This window comes from Thunnus albacares, chromosome 3, assembly GCF_914725855.1.
Source record: "Thunnus albacares chromosome 3, fThuAlb1.1, whole genome shotgun sequence".
Taxonomy (NCBI): domain Eukaryota; kingdom Metazoa; phylum Chordata; class Actinopteri; order Scombriformes; family Scombridae; genus Thunnus; species Thunnus albacares.
Genome location: NC_058108.1, coordinates 13,126,288 through 13,137,040, shown reverse-complemented (window position 1 = coordinate 13,137,040; position 10,753 = coordinate 13,126,288). Strand labels below are relative to the sequence as shown.

Genomic DNA, 10,753 nt, shown 5'->3' with positions numbered 1-10,753 from the left:
TGCTGCAGGACTTTTATTTTTGATTAGACTAGAGGAACAATCAACAACACCGTAAACCAAGTGTGAAAGCTCATTCTTGACCTTGGAAACAGTGGTGTGAAAAAACTTCAGAAAATACTCCAGCTAGCAGGTGGACCAAAGCAGAACTATCAGGTTACTGAGGCAGGTTACATTAAAGGGGTGCTGAAGCGATCTAGTCTTGTGCTTCTAGAGTTTGGGGACATATATGAGAGTTTAATTTTAAAAAGAATAGTCAGAGTTGAAGCTGCAGACGCTGAGATCCTGACATTTTGTCCCTAGAGTGGCTCAAACTCTAAAGGACAACACTTCCCACAAAGCGGTTGGTGATTTTTGTTAGAACCTCCCTTCACCGTCTTAAACTCCATCTCCAGTTTGTAATGCAGGTTTTCTAAATTTTTAATAAATTTGTAGTCTAAACAAAGACAACTCTTTTCACAGGCTGAGAAATCATCTGTCAGTAGGTAACGTATGTAGTTTAAGATGCTTCCACTGTTTGGAGGCAACAGGGTGACTGACGACTGACACTGTAGCAAAACACTCCAAAAACAAACTTTTCTTCTGTCATGTACACAGGTGATGTTAAAGTCTGATGCTTCATGATTAAGACTGATATGGGCCCTTTGTCTCTGGCAGAATGTCACAGATGATAGCATGTGTAGTTTTGAAGAGAAGTGTCATAGTCTAGAGATACTTGAAGTTTAATGCAAACTATGCTGGAAAAATGAAATGACAGTTTCAGTAATCTCACTATTCCTTATGCCATTTTGTGTATATAGAAAGTTAAAGCATTTTTATTAGCCAATACTGCTGGTGTCACCCTCTTTCATTAGTGCAGAGAGTTTTAACGCCTGTGTATCAGGTTCATGTTCCCAAGCAGATCTGAAAAGTTGTGGCAATGTCAAGCAAATTCTTCAATAACACACAATAACATCAGGCAAGACTGTTTAAACCTATGTTCATTTATTGAACAATATCAATAAGAAAAAAAAGACAGTACAAGTGTTGTTGATTATTTTTATACAAAAAACATCTGTTGGTGAAGAGTGGGGAGAAGCAGGAGCTCTAGTCCATCCTGGCCTTCAGGGTTCGTGTGGTGATCTTGTCCTTCTCACTGCCACAGAAAAGAAACAGCTGTTAGTCACTACTACTAACCACAACCTGTATATACTCAACTTGCCATCGCTTTACTTACATGACATGTACGACAACGCCCATACCAGACACTGCATCCCTATCAACTGCATTCAGCATTGCCTGGGAAATGGTCTCGAACAGGTCCTCTGGTTCCTGCACGTTCACACACACACACACACACACACACACAGTTCTCAGGTAAACAGTCATGAATTTGTGTAAACAAAGTATGTCAAGTCATTAAAACTGTGAGTTTTTGGCTGTGTAAACAAACCTTTGCAACCTTGTTATTTCCTACCAAACAGTTTTTTGAACACTGCCAACATGTTATATTTGCAGAATTAGAGGGATACTCATTTAGATGTAAATATACCGAATGTAAGTTAACCTCCAGTAACCAACCTACATGTGTAAGAGCAACTTCAAACTTCACACTCTTCTTACCATGTCTGGTTCCCACAAAGATTCACACATGCCATACATCTGCTCCGAGCAGGTACCGCTAACAACAAAGTCCTCCGTCACCATGGGGCAGCCAATCAAATCCAGGGAGCAGATGAATGGCTCGAGGGTTTTGGGATCTAGTCCAGCAATCACAGGCTCGATGTAGTATGGCCCGAACCTAATGAGAAAATCACACATAATCAATCAATAATCACACATTACAGTGTGTATGGTCTGTATGCAGCTTCAGACTAAAACATGCCTTGGGTGTTCTGAACAAAGTGGACATCTTTAAATGACCTGCACTCACCTCCTTTCATACAGCAGGTTAGACACCATGCTCATGAAGGTCTTGGGCTTGATCTGGCGTCCCTCCTTCAGCTCATACAGGTTCAGTCTGAATTTAAGCCTTTGGGATCTACACACAAAACAAAGACAGTCAGTGTTACCATCAGTGTTATCAGAGAGAAGCTACCCATCATTCATCAGTCCTGATACATTAGACATGAGGCTGGACACACTCACACTGTCTGAACATCAGTGGCCAGTCCAGCCAGCCCAATGTACAGCCTCTCGCCCATGGGGAAGATCTTCTGGAAATCTGTTGTGACCATCTGAGCCTGAATGCCAAATCTCCGGTCTGCGGCTATCGCCACACAGTTCTTCCCCCGCATGGCCATGACGGCCCCTCCATTATAGGACATAATAGACTAGATGGAGAAGGAGAGGAGATAAAAAGGTACTCAGGTCATTAATTCATCATTTAACAGAAAATTCACTGGCAAGAATTTCAATGATAAAATCATTACAAATTGTTTAAAGTGAAATTTTTCTGACTGCAGATTCTCAAATGTTTTCTTAATCTCTTGTGATAGTAAACTGAACGAGAAAACAAGCAAAATGTCAACTTTAACTATTTTCAAACTTCTGACTTATAGATTAAACTTATTGATTCATTTATAGAGAAAAGAATGATCAGATTAATCGATAATGAAAATGACAGTTGCAGCCCGACAACATGAAAAGGAATAATAATGCATGAATTAAAAGGCTCAACAACAGCAATAAGTGTGTAATATATATATATATAAATATATAATACACTTGTTCCACACAACAATGATGTGATGCCTGATATGTATTTATCACACATGAATTTAAAATCCCTACAAGTATGTGACTAATAAATGCATTGTATTATCAATTCATTAAAATTTTGTCATCCTGTTTGACCATGCTGTATTTCTGTAATTTCTGTTTCTTGGTCTATTCTTTACACACAACATCTGTTACATGCCCATCAGTCCTGGGAGAGGGATCCCTCCTCTGTTGCTCATCCTGAGGTTTCTAACATTTTCCCCCCTTAAAAAGGGTTTTTTCTTAAGGTAGTTTTTCATTAATCCGATCGAGGGTCTAAGGATAGAGGATGTTGTATGCTGTATAGATTGTAAAGCCCCCAAGGCAAATTTGTTTTTTGTAATATCACTCACATTTGTAAAACATGGAGGAGTAATATGCACTACAAAGATACAACTTTAAAAGAGGAAACAAAAGTGAATGAAAAAAAAAGATTAATTAGGAAATTAATTTAGAGTTGACTAATGTCTGAATTATAATGAGTGAAAATATCCATAAATTCTTTCACTGCACAGATGCAGCTGCTTGTTAGTTTGATGCTGAAAGAAGCTTTACGACGTCCTACATAAAGTTTAAGCTTTAGCTAAACAAGCTGACAGTATCTGATGTGATCAAACGTTGTTTGCTGTTTACAGTCACCGTTAGCTAACCAGGGCAGTTGAAGTTTAAATCAACTGTAGTAAAATGTCATTCTAGTGAGTTCAACATAACGCTATGTAACGTTAGCTCATGTGCGGCTAGGTAAGCTAATATGAGCTAATAATGACATAAACTACCTGCCGACAACAGACTGCTACTATTATATTCCTCTTTACCGTTAGCTGCCACATTATTGAGGACATAAAGTTATCAGAGGACAGTATGATAACTGATCAAATGATAAGTTACAGAAAATGTGAGCTAACTTTGGTGAGCATGCTAATGAGCTATCAACATTAGCTTAGCAAAACTCTTGTAATGGTTAGCTTTCTAAACTAATTTTAAAAACCCCAGTTGAAAATGACAACATGAGCTACTATGTGGTGCTCTTACCATAGTGAAGCTGTTGCGGTGTATTCCTAGTAGCTATAACTTTGCAAACTCCACTTAGCTGTTTCAGCGGCTGCTAGCCTCCCGCAGTGACTACACGATTTAGAAGAAACACAGAAACCAACCGAGCATGATCCCTTCACGTCATCGCCCAGCTCAAAGTTGATTGGCTGGATAAAAACTTCTCTGTACAACGCGCTGCTGTCATTGGAAGATGTGAGACACCGGCGACCGGTGCAGGCATAGTTTGTTCGAGGCGTGTTAAAGCGAAATTAAAACTGAGCTTTCTTTAAAATGTTTAAAACTGTGTTGTAACTTTCAGGTTCATGTCTATGGGTGACTCTCCCTGGGGTAGGTATGCAACCAAAGATTTCATCGTTTCATGTCTCGGTTGTTTTCTGCCAAACGAATATTAATGAATGACAAAAATTTAAAATAACTTTCATTGTTTCACCAACAGCTTCAAAACTCAACAAAACTATTCAATTAATACAAGTAGCTGATATTGCAACCACCTATTCATATTTGTTCAACAGTAAGCCTGATAAACAATTTAACAATAAACACACAATTCTGAGCTATTTATGACTTATCAACTGAAGAATAAATTGCCTAAATTCTTTTACACCACACTATTGGATGAGTTTTGACTTGTTTAAATCCAACTTCTGAGGATTTTTTATAACACAGTGAATTAAATTCTCCCTATACAGTCTGATAGGGAATTAAAATGTGTAGTACACTTTGTGAATTAAAAAAATGTTCAAAATAACAGTAAAGAAATACTGAGGTATGAAGATAATGGTGAATGAAATATTTGATTTGGTATTTTAGGACTATTGCTTGTTTTACATATGAGGTAAAAAGGTTAAGCATAATAAGCTAAAGCTTCAGCCTACACCTTTTCACTCAATAATGTTTGACATAATTTGTTATGATTAATCTATGTATATGTGCATTCTTTTGTAGCACTGTTAAAATAAGGACAGAATAATTTAAATAAAAAAAAAACAGCTCTTCTGCTCAGAGTGTTAGGTGAGCTCTGTCAGGTTTGGCACAAGCAACAACAGAAGAAATTTATAAATATAACCTGGAACAGTTCCAGGTTTTTGTCAATATTTGGCCAAGTTTATGATTGGTATGTTTTATCTGAATGGCAGAGTTTCCCAGTGATAACATATGTTTGTTTACAGAGAAAAACAAATAAGGGAGTTCTGGAAATATTCTTTTATTCCAGTTTCAACTCACAGGTGTACAATAAGTAACAAACATATATTACAAAAAGACTTGAGATAAAAGCAGGTCCTGTTATACTGGAAAAACAAAAAAATAGAGCTTACAGAGTTCAGATTGCATGAACCTTAAAGGGATAGTGGCTTTCTAGAAAGTAACTAGAACAGATCAACCATGATAGACCTTTTGCATTTATCTGAAATATCACTGTGGAATCTGTTTTGCTATGTGGTTCCCTGTTTGAACTCATGACAGACTCCCACCACACCATCCATCCTTCCTGCAGCCTCATACATTAAGAGACACATTTATGGGTGGATGGTATAGTCTTGTCAAAGTTTTTTTTTAAAAATCAGTTCATAGACTCTCTTTGACAAATGTGTTGTGTCTTCATCTCTTCATGAAGTTGTCCAGGGAGGCCGGCGTCCTCTGGATAGAGTGGATATTCCTCTTCACTCTGTCCTCTAAGGAAGAGCTGGCAGCACTCTCCAGCTTCATGTTACTGCAGGAGTAGAAGGTGAGTGTTACTGGAGCCAAAATAAAGCATTTAATAGCAGGAATGATGAGACTGAACAGATATCAGAAAGACATTATTTGTGCTTTTAAAAAGGAACAGAGGACGTGTCCAGAAACCTCACATCATCCTCTCACTGAGTGTCCATGTTGCTCAGAAACTTACTGGATAAAGCCAGCATGGCGGTCCCGCTTGGCATTTTGTTCCCGCTGCTTCTCCTGCTCGTCTTGCCTCTTGTATCTCTTCACATTATTCTCTCTGTCCTCCTCCCTCTGCTTGGCCTGGTCCATCATTTCCCGCCTCTTTCGCTCCAGCTCTTCTGCAGAGAGCTTCCTACGGAAAATATGTGGGAAAATTACTGGAATTGATTAAGTGTTGGTGGTGATGAAGACAATCCTCTGAATTGCTACAGATTACTATTCAAACTGCATTTTCTGACTACCTTAACCGTAAACCAAATAAAATTCTGACAAATAGAGTAATTAAACTTACTGTATGTTGTGTTCTTGAAGGATATTATATATTATATGGAAAACTTCATCAATCTATGATTCTCTAACAGAACTTCCACAACATTTGGAGACACAAATTGTACAGGAATCCAACTAGTTGGTGATAAAATTCTCAATACTTGCGATTATAGCTACAAAAATGGAGTTTGCATTATCAATCAATGTACAGATTATTTTCTCTATTGATCGATCTGTAAAATGCCAGAAATTTGTGCAAAATGCAGATTATAATTTCCCAGAGTCCAAGGTGAGACCTTAAAATAACTTGTTTTATCCAACCAACAGTCAAAAATCAAAAGATATTTAATTTACAATGATAAAAAAGCAAGATAAGCAGAGAATGTTTGGCCTAATTGCTTCAAAACTATTAATCATTTTATTAATTATAAAAATAATTGCAGATTAATTTTCTGACCATTAATCAAGTGATTGTTTCAGCTCAATCTAACATAGTACTAAAAGTTCAGATAATTAGCATACTTAAATATCCATTTACAAGTGCAGTGTATACACTGTGAACTCTTACTTGGACACGTGGTTCCTCTGTCTGTAGTGATGCTCTCTCTTTGGGCTGGGAGCTCTGGGCTGGACCTTGCGGTCGCTTCTGTACGAGGAAGAGGAGGAGGAGTGGCTTTCCCTGTTGTTCCTGTGAGGAGATCGGGAGCGGCTCCTCTCATGGCGCCCTGAGTGATAGGTAGGAGCTGAGGACTGGTGATGCCTGCCAGCAGGAAGCTGAGAGGGAAGACTTAACTGTTAGTGCTCTGGTCCAGTGAGAGATCAATAACTAAATTGAGAACAGATCATAACGTAAAATAAATATCATCATTATATCAGAGATATTATGAAACACTGATTACTGACTTGTAGGCCGTAGCCTGGAAGGTGATGGGAATGAGATTTGGCGTCTGCTGAAGATTCACCTCGTGAATGTGACCTGAAAGAAATAACAGACCAAAATGAATGAATTAATGTTTACAAACTGAACATGGATGAAATTTCCTCTGCATGCCACCACGGTGCTAATAAAGCGTGAATTTCATTATAGAAAACATGTATTTTCGCATTGACAAGAGCTTAAAACAATCTGACGGCTTTTGTTTCAAACAGAAAAGGCAAGTAAATACTACTACTAGCATATAACTGATAAAAGTTCATATTTCTTGGATATGTCATGAGAGCTGTTAATGCATGCATTCTGCACAGCAGTATCATGGGACAGTGTCAGTCAAATCAAAGCCAATAATTAGAAAATTAAAGCAATTGCAGCTCAGTTTCCTCCTGCTGTCTGCACAGTGATAACCAGGGTTGGATTCCACGCTAATCCTCAAGGGTGACGTCAAAAAATAATTTGTACCAAATGCAAGCATGTAAGTCATTTAAAAGTTTAAACAAAATAGTAAGACATAAAATCACTAATATATATATGCTGCAATTATTAAACAAGCTCTTTATATACCTGTGTTTTTTCTCATCTTCCTCCTCTGAGCTTGAACTTGAGCTCCTTCTCTTGTGCTTCTTCTCCTTTCTTCTCTCTTTGTCTTTCTTCTCCTTCTTTTCCTTCTTCCTCTTCTTTTTCTTGTCTTTCTTGTCAAGATTCTGGCGCAGCTGTAAGAAAACAAACCAATGTTTAACAATAAATAAAAAATACTACCATAGCTGTAAACTACTGACATAGTACTACTTATCTAGCGTGACTGCAGCTGACAGATGCTAATAAATATAGTGAAAACTATCAAAACATGACCAAAATCTTAAAAAACATCTTCAATGGATGTCAAACTACACGTATCACAAATGACATTTATCAAGGTAAGAGTAATTTTACCATTTCTTTGATTTTTTTCATCTTCACTGGATTAGTCAAGACTTCTCTCTTCTTTTCTTCCTCACGTTTCCTTCAGGACACAAACAAAATATTGTTTCAATTACTCGTAACCATTAAACATAATGTCAGTTCAAATCACAAGGAGAGGATTTACTAACCTGATTTCAAACAGGGGGTCTTCCCTGATCTTGGCGGCCATGTCCAGGTTCGAGGCAGGGGTGGCGGGGTTGAAGATAGACCCGGGCAGGAGGCCAGTCTCTGCTGATGGACCGCTCTCAGGCTCCTCGTATTGGTCGGTGATCTGCTTGTCAATGGGACGTCCCAGCAGATACTCATCTCTGGACACCTGACCAGCAGGGCCCTGGTACATCCAGTCTAGACGATCATCCTTCTTTCTGTCATTGGACAAATGATGCATTTTATAACACGACTGAAATACTGATTGTTTGTCTCGAGCAACACAAAATGTTTCTTGATCATATCAGAAAGAACTAACTTGATGGCACCGGTGTCCTCAGCATATCTCGTCATTTCTTCTCGGGCTCGTTCCTCTTTCAGCTCTTTCTGGAGCTCCTCAATCTTCTTGCGTTCAGCTTCATATTTCTGCTCAGCTTTCCAAACACGCTCGATGTTTTTCATCGTCTGGGGATGCCAGCTCTTTTTTAAGTTCTGGCGAAAGACAATGAAAAACATTTAGTTTCTACATCAGTAGCAATTATTAGGTAGTACGTTTAATGCACAAATCACTTTGACTTGAATGGATTTCAGTGTTGGAAGAAGTACTCAGATCCTTTACTTAAGTGAAAGTGCCTATACAGCCATATAAAAATACTCCATTACAAGTCTTGCATGAAAAATCCTACTTAAGTAAATGTTCATAAGTATTAGCAGCAAAATGTACTCAAAGTATTTAAGTAAAATTATTCATTCTGCAATAACTCATATTATTACTCTATGTATGAGATCATTATATCATTAATACTGAAGCGTCAATATGTAAGCTCTCAGCACATAGCGACAAATTATATACAACATAATTATCATAACATATCCAATATAACTGTCAATCAAAACTATTCAAGTAGGCAGAATGGATGTATATCGATAGCCACCATTAGCAGATTGAGTTGCTTAACATCACTATAAACCTCACTTTTATGTTTCATTGTCTGTCAATAAAGATGTTCTAATGATAAAATCTAATAATAATAGCGATGGACTAGGAATCCTAAGGATTTCAGATATATTTGCCACAGAAATAAGTCTTTGTAAAGCACTTTATGCTAAAATAAATCTCGACCATTATAACTGACTTTCATATAACCGCTAACGTCTAGCAAGTGAAGCTAACTGTTAAGTAGCTGCTACTCGTAGCTATTAAAATAGGAGAAAAAGAAGTGACCAAAGTCAAAGTGAATATTGAAGGACTGATCGGTGGTTCGTAACAAGTCTGAATACGTCTTAACTCATGTAACGTAGCAGCTGTAGCAACACAAATAAACAAACAGCTTTAAACTCCCATATTCTCTGCGGAGATTGGTACATCTCTCATACTTACCAAGTCACCGCCCCCCATCTTGAAAAATTCGTCGTTTTAGTCCAACAAAAATGGAAATGAACAAATCTGTATCTTAACTATAAAAAAGTAGGACAACGAAAGTCTACCGCTAGCTAGAGAGCTAGAAGAGAGAGGTAGACGAGCCACTGAGGCTTGTGTGTGTGATGCGTTTAATTATATCCTGTTTTGTATGATTCACTTTCCGGTTCCAGCTCGTGGTGCATTCAAGCGCCGCTCGTAAACTTCGACATCACGCGTCTGCCGTCGTGAATAACTAGTCAATGATTTGAGTCAACATAACTTTCAATCGGTTTTAATCGATTTTAATAAATATTGAACGTTGTGACAATGTGTGTGTTTTGGCTGTTTGGCTGTTAATTTGATTCAAATTGATTACATATTTACAGGCTCTCAGAACATCCACTACTACTACTTCTAATACTGAGAGTAATAATAATAATAATAATAATAATAATAATAATAACTACATATAAGAATAACCCAATATTATTATTATTAATTTTGTCTAAATTGGTGAGTGCAAATGAAACTGCAAGAAATCTTGTCTTCAATAAATAAGGTGTGACATGGACACAGAATATAGTTTTTTTTATTTAATAAAGGACAAATAATAGATTAAATACAAGTTATTACACCATGATATTTAACTTATCAAAAGTTTTAGAACTTATTTTATTACAGTCTCCACAACTAAAACATATACTATCAGCAATCAATGAAAGAGGCTGTCCATCTTGTTCTACTGACCAACATAAAAGAAAACATCATAAGCCTATTTAATAATATCTAATAACAGCCATACAATAATAATAGTCAATACACAATCATTGACTAATGTTTAAGCATTGTTTTCCATTTCTTATCTTCTATACATAAATACAGCAATTGTGAGACTCCAAGAATGTAAGCTCCCTAATATGTAGAAATCTCAGTCTAATGTCTGTGATGGTTTACATACATCCTAAATATCCTCATACAGCTTGCTACAGAACTATTGATCATACAATATTGATTATGAAAGTTAACTATCCAAAACAAGTAACCTAAATAATGTTGTGCATGTCTAAAAGGAGCAAAGTTTGTTCATTTGCATTTTGAGTGGACTGCCAACACAGTATATATTTTTTTCTTTTCATGCTAATCAGTCAAATGGCATCATGTTTCAACAAGATTGTTTACGAGTTGAATTATTTGTCAGTTGGGAACATGGAAAACTGCAGCTTCGGATACACCAACAGCTGTTAATAAAATGTGTTGAGAGATAAGCCCTTCACACATTCTTTGTTGTTGATTGAAACGTTAGCTTGATCTGACATGCATATGGT

General features: G+C 37.1%; 2 protein-coding genes across 2 annotated transcripts; both read right to left on the bottom strand.

Moving 5' to 3' along the window:
* Positions 1–959: 959 nt before the first annotated feature.
* Positions 960–3,902, bottom strand: psmb3 (proteasome 20S subunit beta 3). Its single transcript, XM_044346510.1, has 6 exons — positions 3,769–3,902; positions 2,125–2,309; positions 1,910–2,017; positions 1,600–1,777; positions 1,214–1,308; positions 960–1,132 (listed from the first exon to the last, which is right to left on the bottom strand). The coding sequence occupies exons 1-6, from the start codon at positions 3,769–3,771 to the stop codon at positions 1,084–1,086; spliced, it is 618 nt and encodes a 205-aa protein (XP_044202445.1). The 5' UTR covers positions 3,772–3,902; the 3' UTR covers positions 960–1,083.
* A 1,075-nt stretch (positions 3,903–4,977) lies between these two features.
* cwc25 (CWC25 spliceosome associated protein homolog) lies at positions 4,978–9,587 on the bottom strand. The gene is made up of 9 exons (XM_044346508.1): positions 9,408–9,587; positions 8,346–8,518; positions 8,008–8,244; positions 7,850–7,919; positions 7,481–7,629; positions 6,886–6,958; positions 6,551–6,756; positions 5,678–5,845; positions 4,978–5,500 (listed from the first exon to the last, which is right to left on the bottom strand). Exons 1-9 carry the CDS (start codon positions 9,423–9,425, stop codon positions 5,389–5,391), a joined length of 1,206 nt encoding a protein of 401 aa, XP_044202443.1. The 5' UTR covers positions 9,426–9,587; the 3' UTR covers positions 4,978–5,388.
* Between the last annotated feature and the right edge of the window lie 1,166 nt (positions 9,588–10,753).

Bases quoted from the DNA above. Each gene is read 5' to 3' on its own strand.
- psmb3 (XM_044346510.1), bottom strand. The intron at 1,778-1,909 runs GTGAGTGCAGGT...TTTTCTCATTAG, and splicing joins AACCTGCTGTATGAAAGGAG to GTTCGGGCCATACTACATCG. The intron at 1,133-1,213 runs GTAAGTAAAGCG...TTTCTGTGGCAG, and splicing joins GGCGTTGTCGTACATGTCAT to TGAGAAGGACAAGATCACCA.
- cwc25 (XM_044346508.1), bottom strand. The intron at 7,630-7,849 runs GTAAAATTACTC...GTTTTCTTACAG, and splicing joins TGAAAAAAATCAAAGAAATG to CTGCGCCAGAATCTTGACAA. The intron at 6,959-7,480 runs GTATATAAAGAG...TATTTCTTTCAG, and splicing joins GAAGATGAGAAAAAACACAG to GTCACATTCACGAGGTGAAT.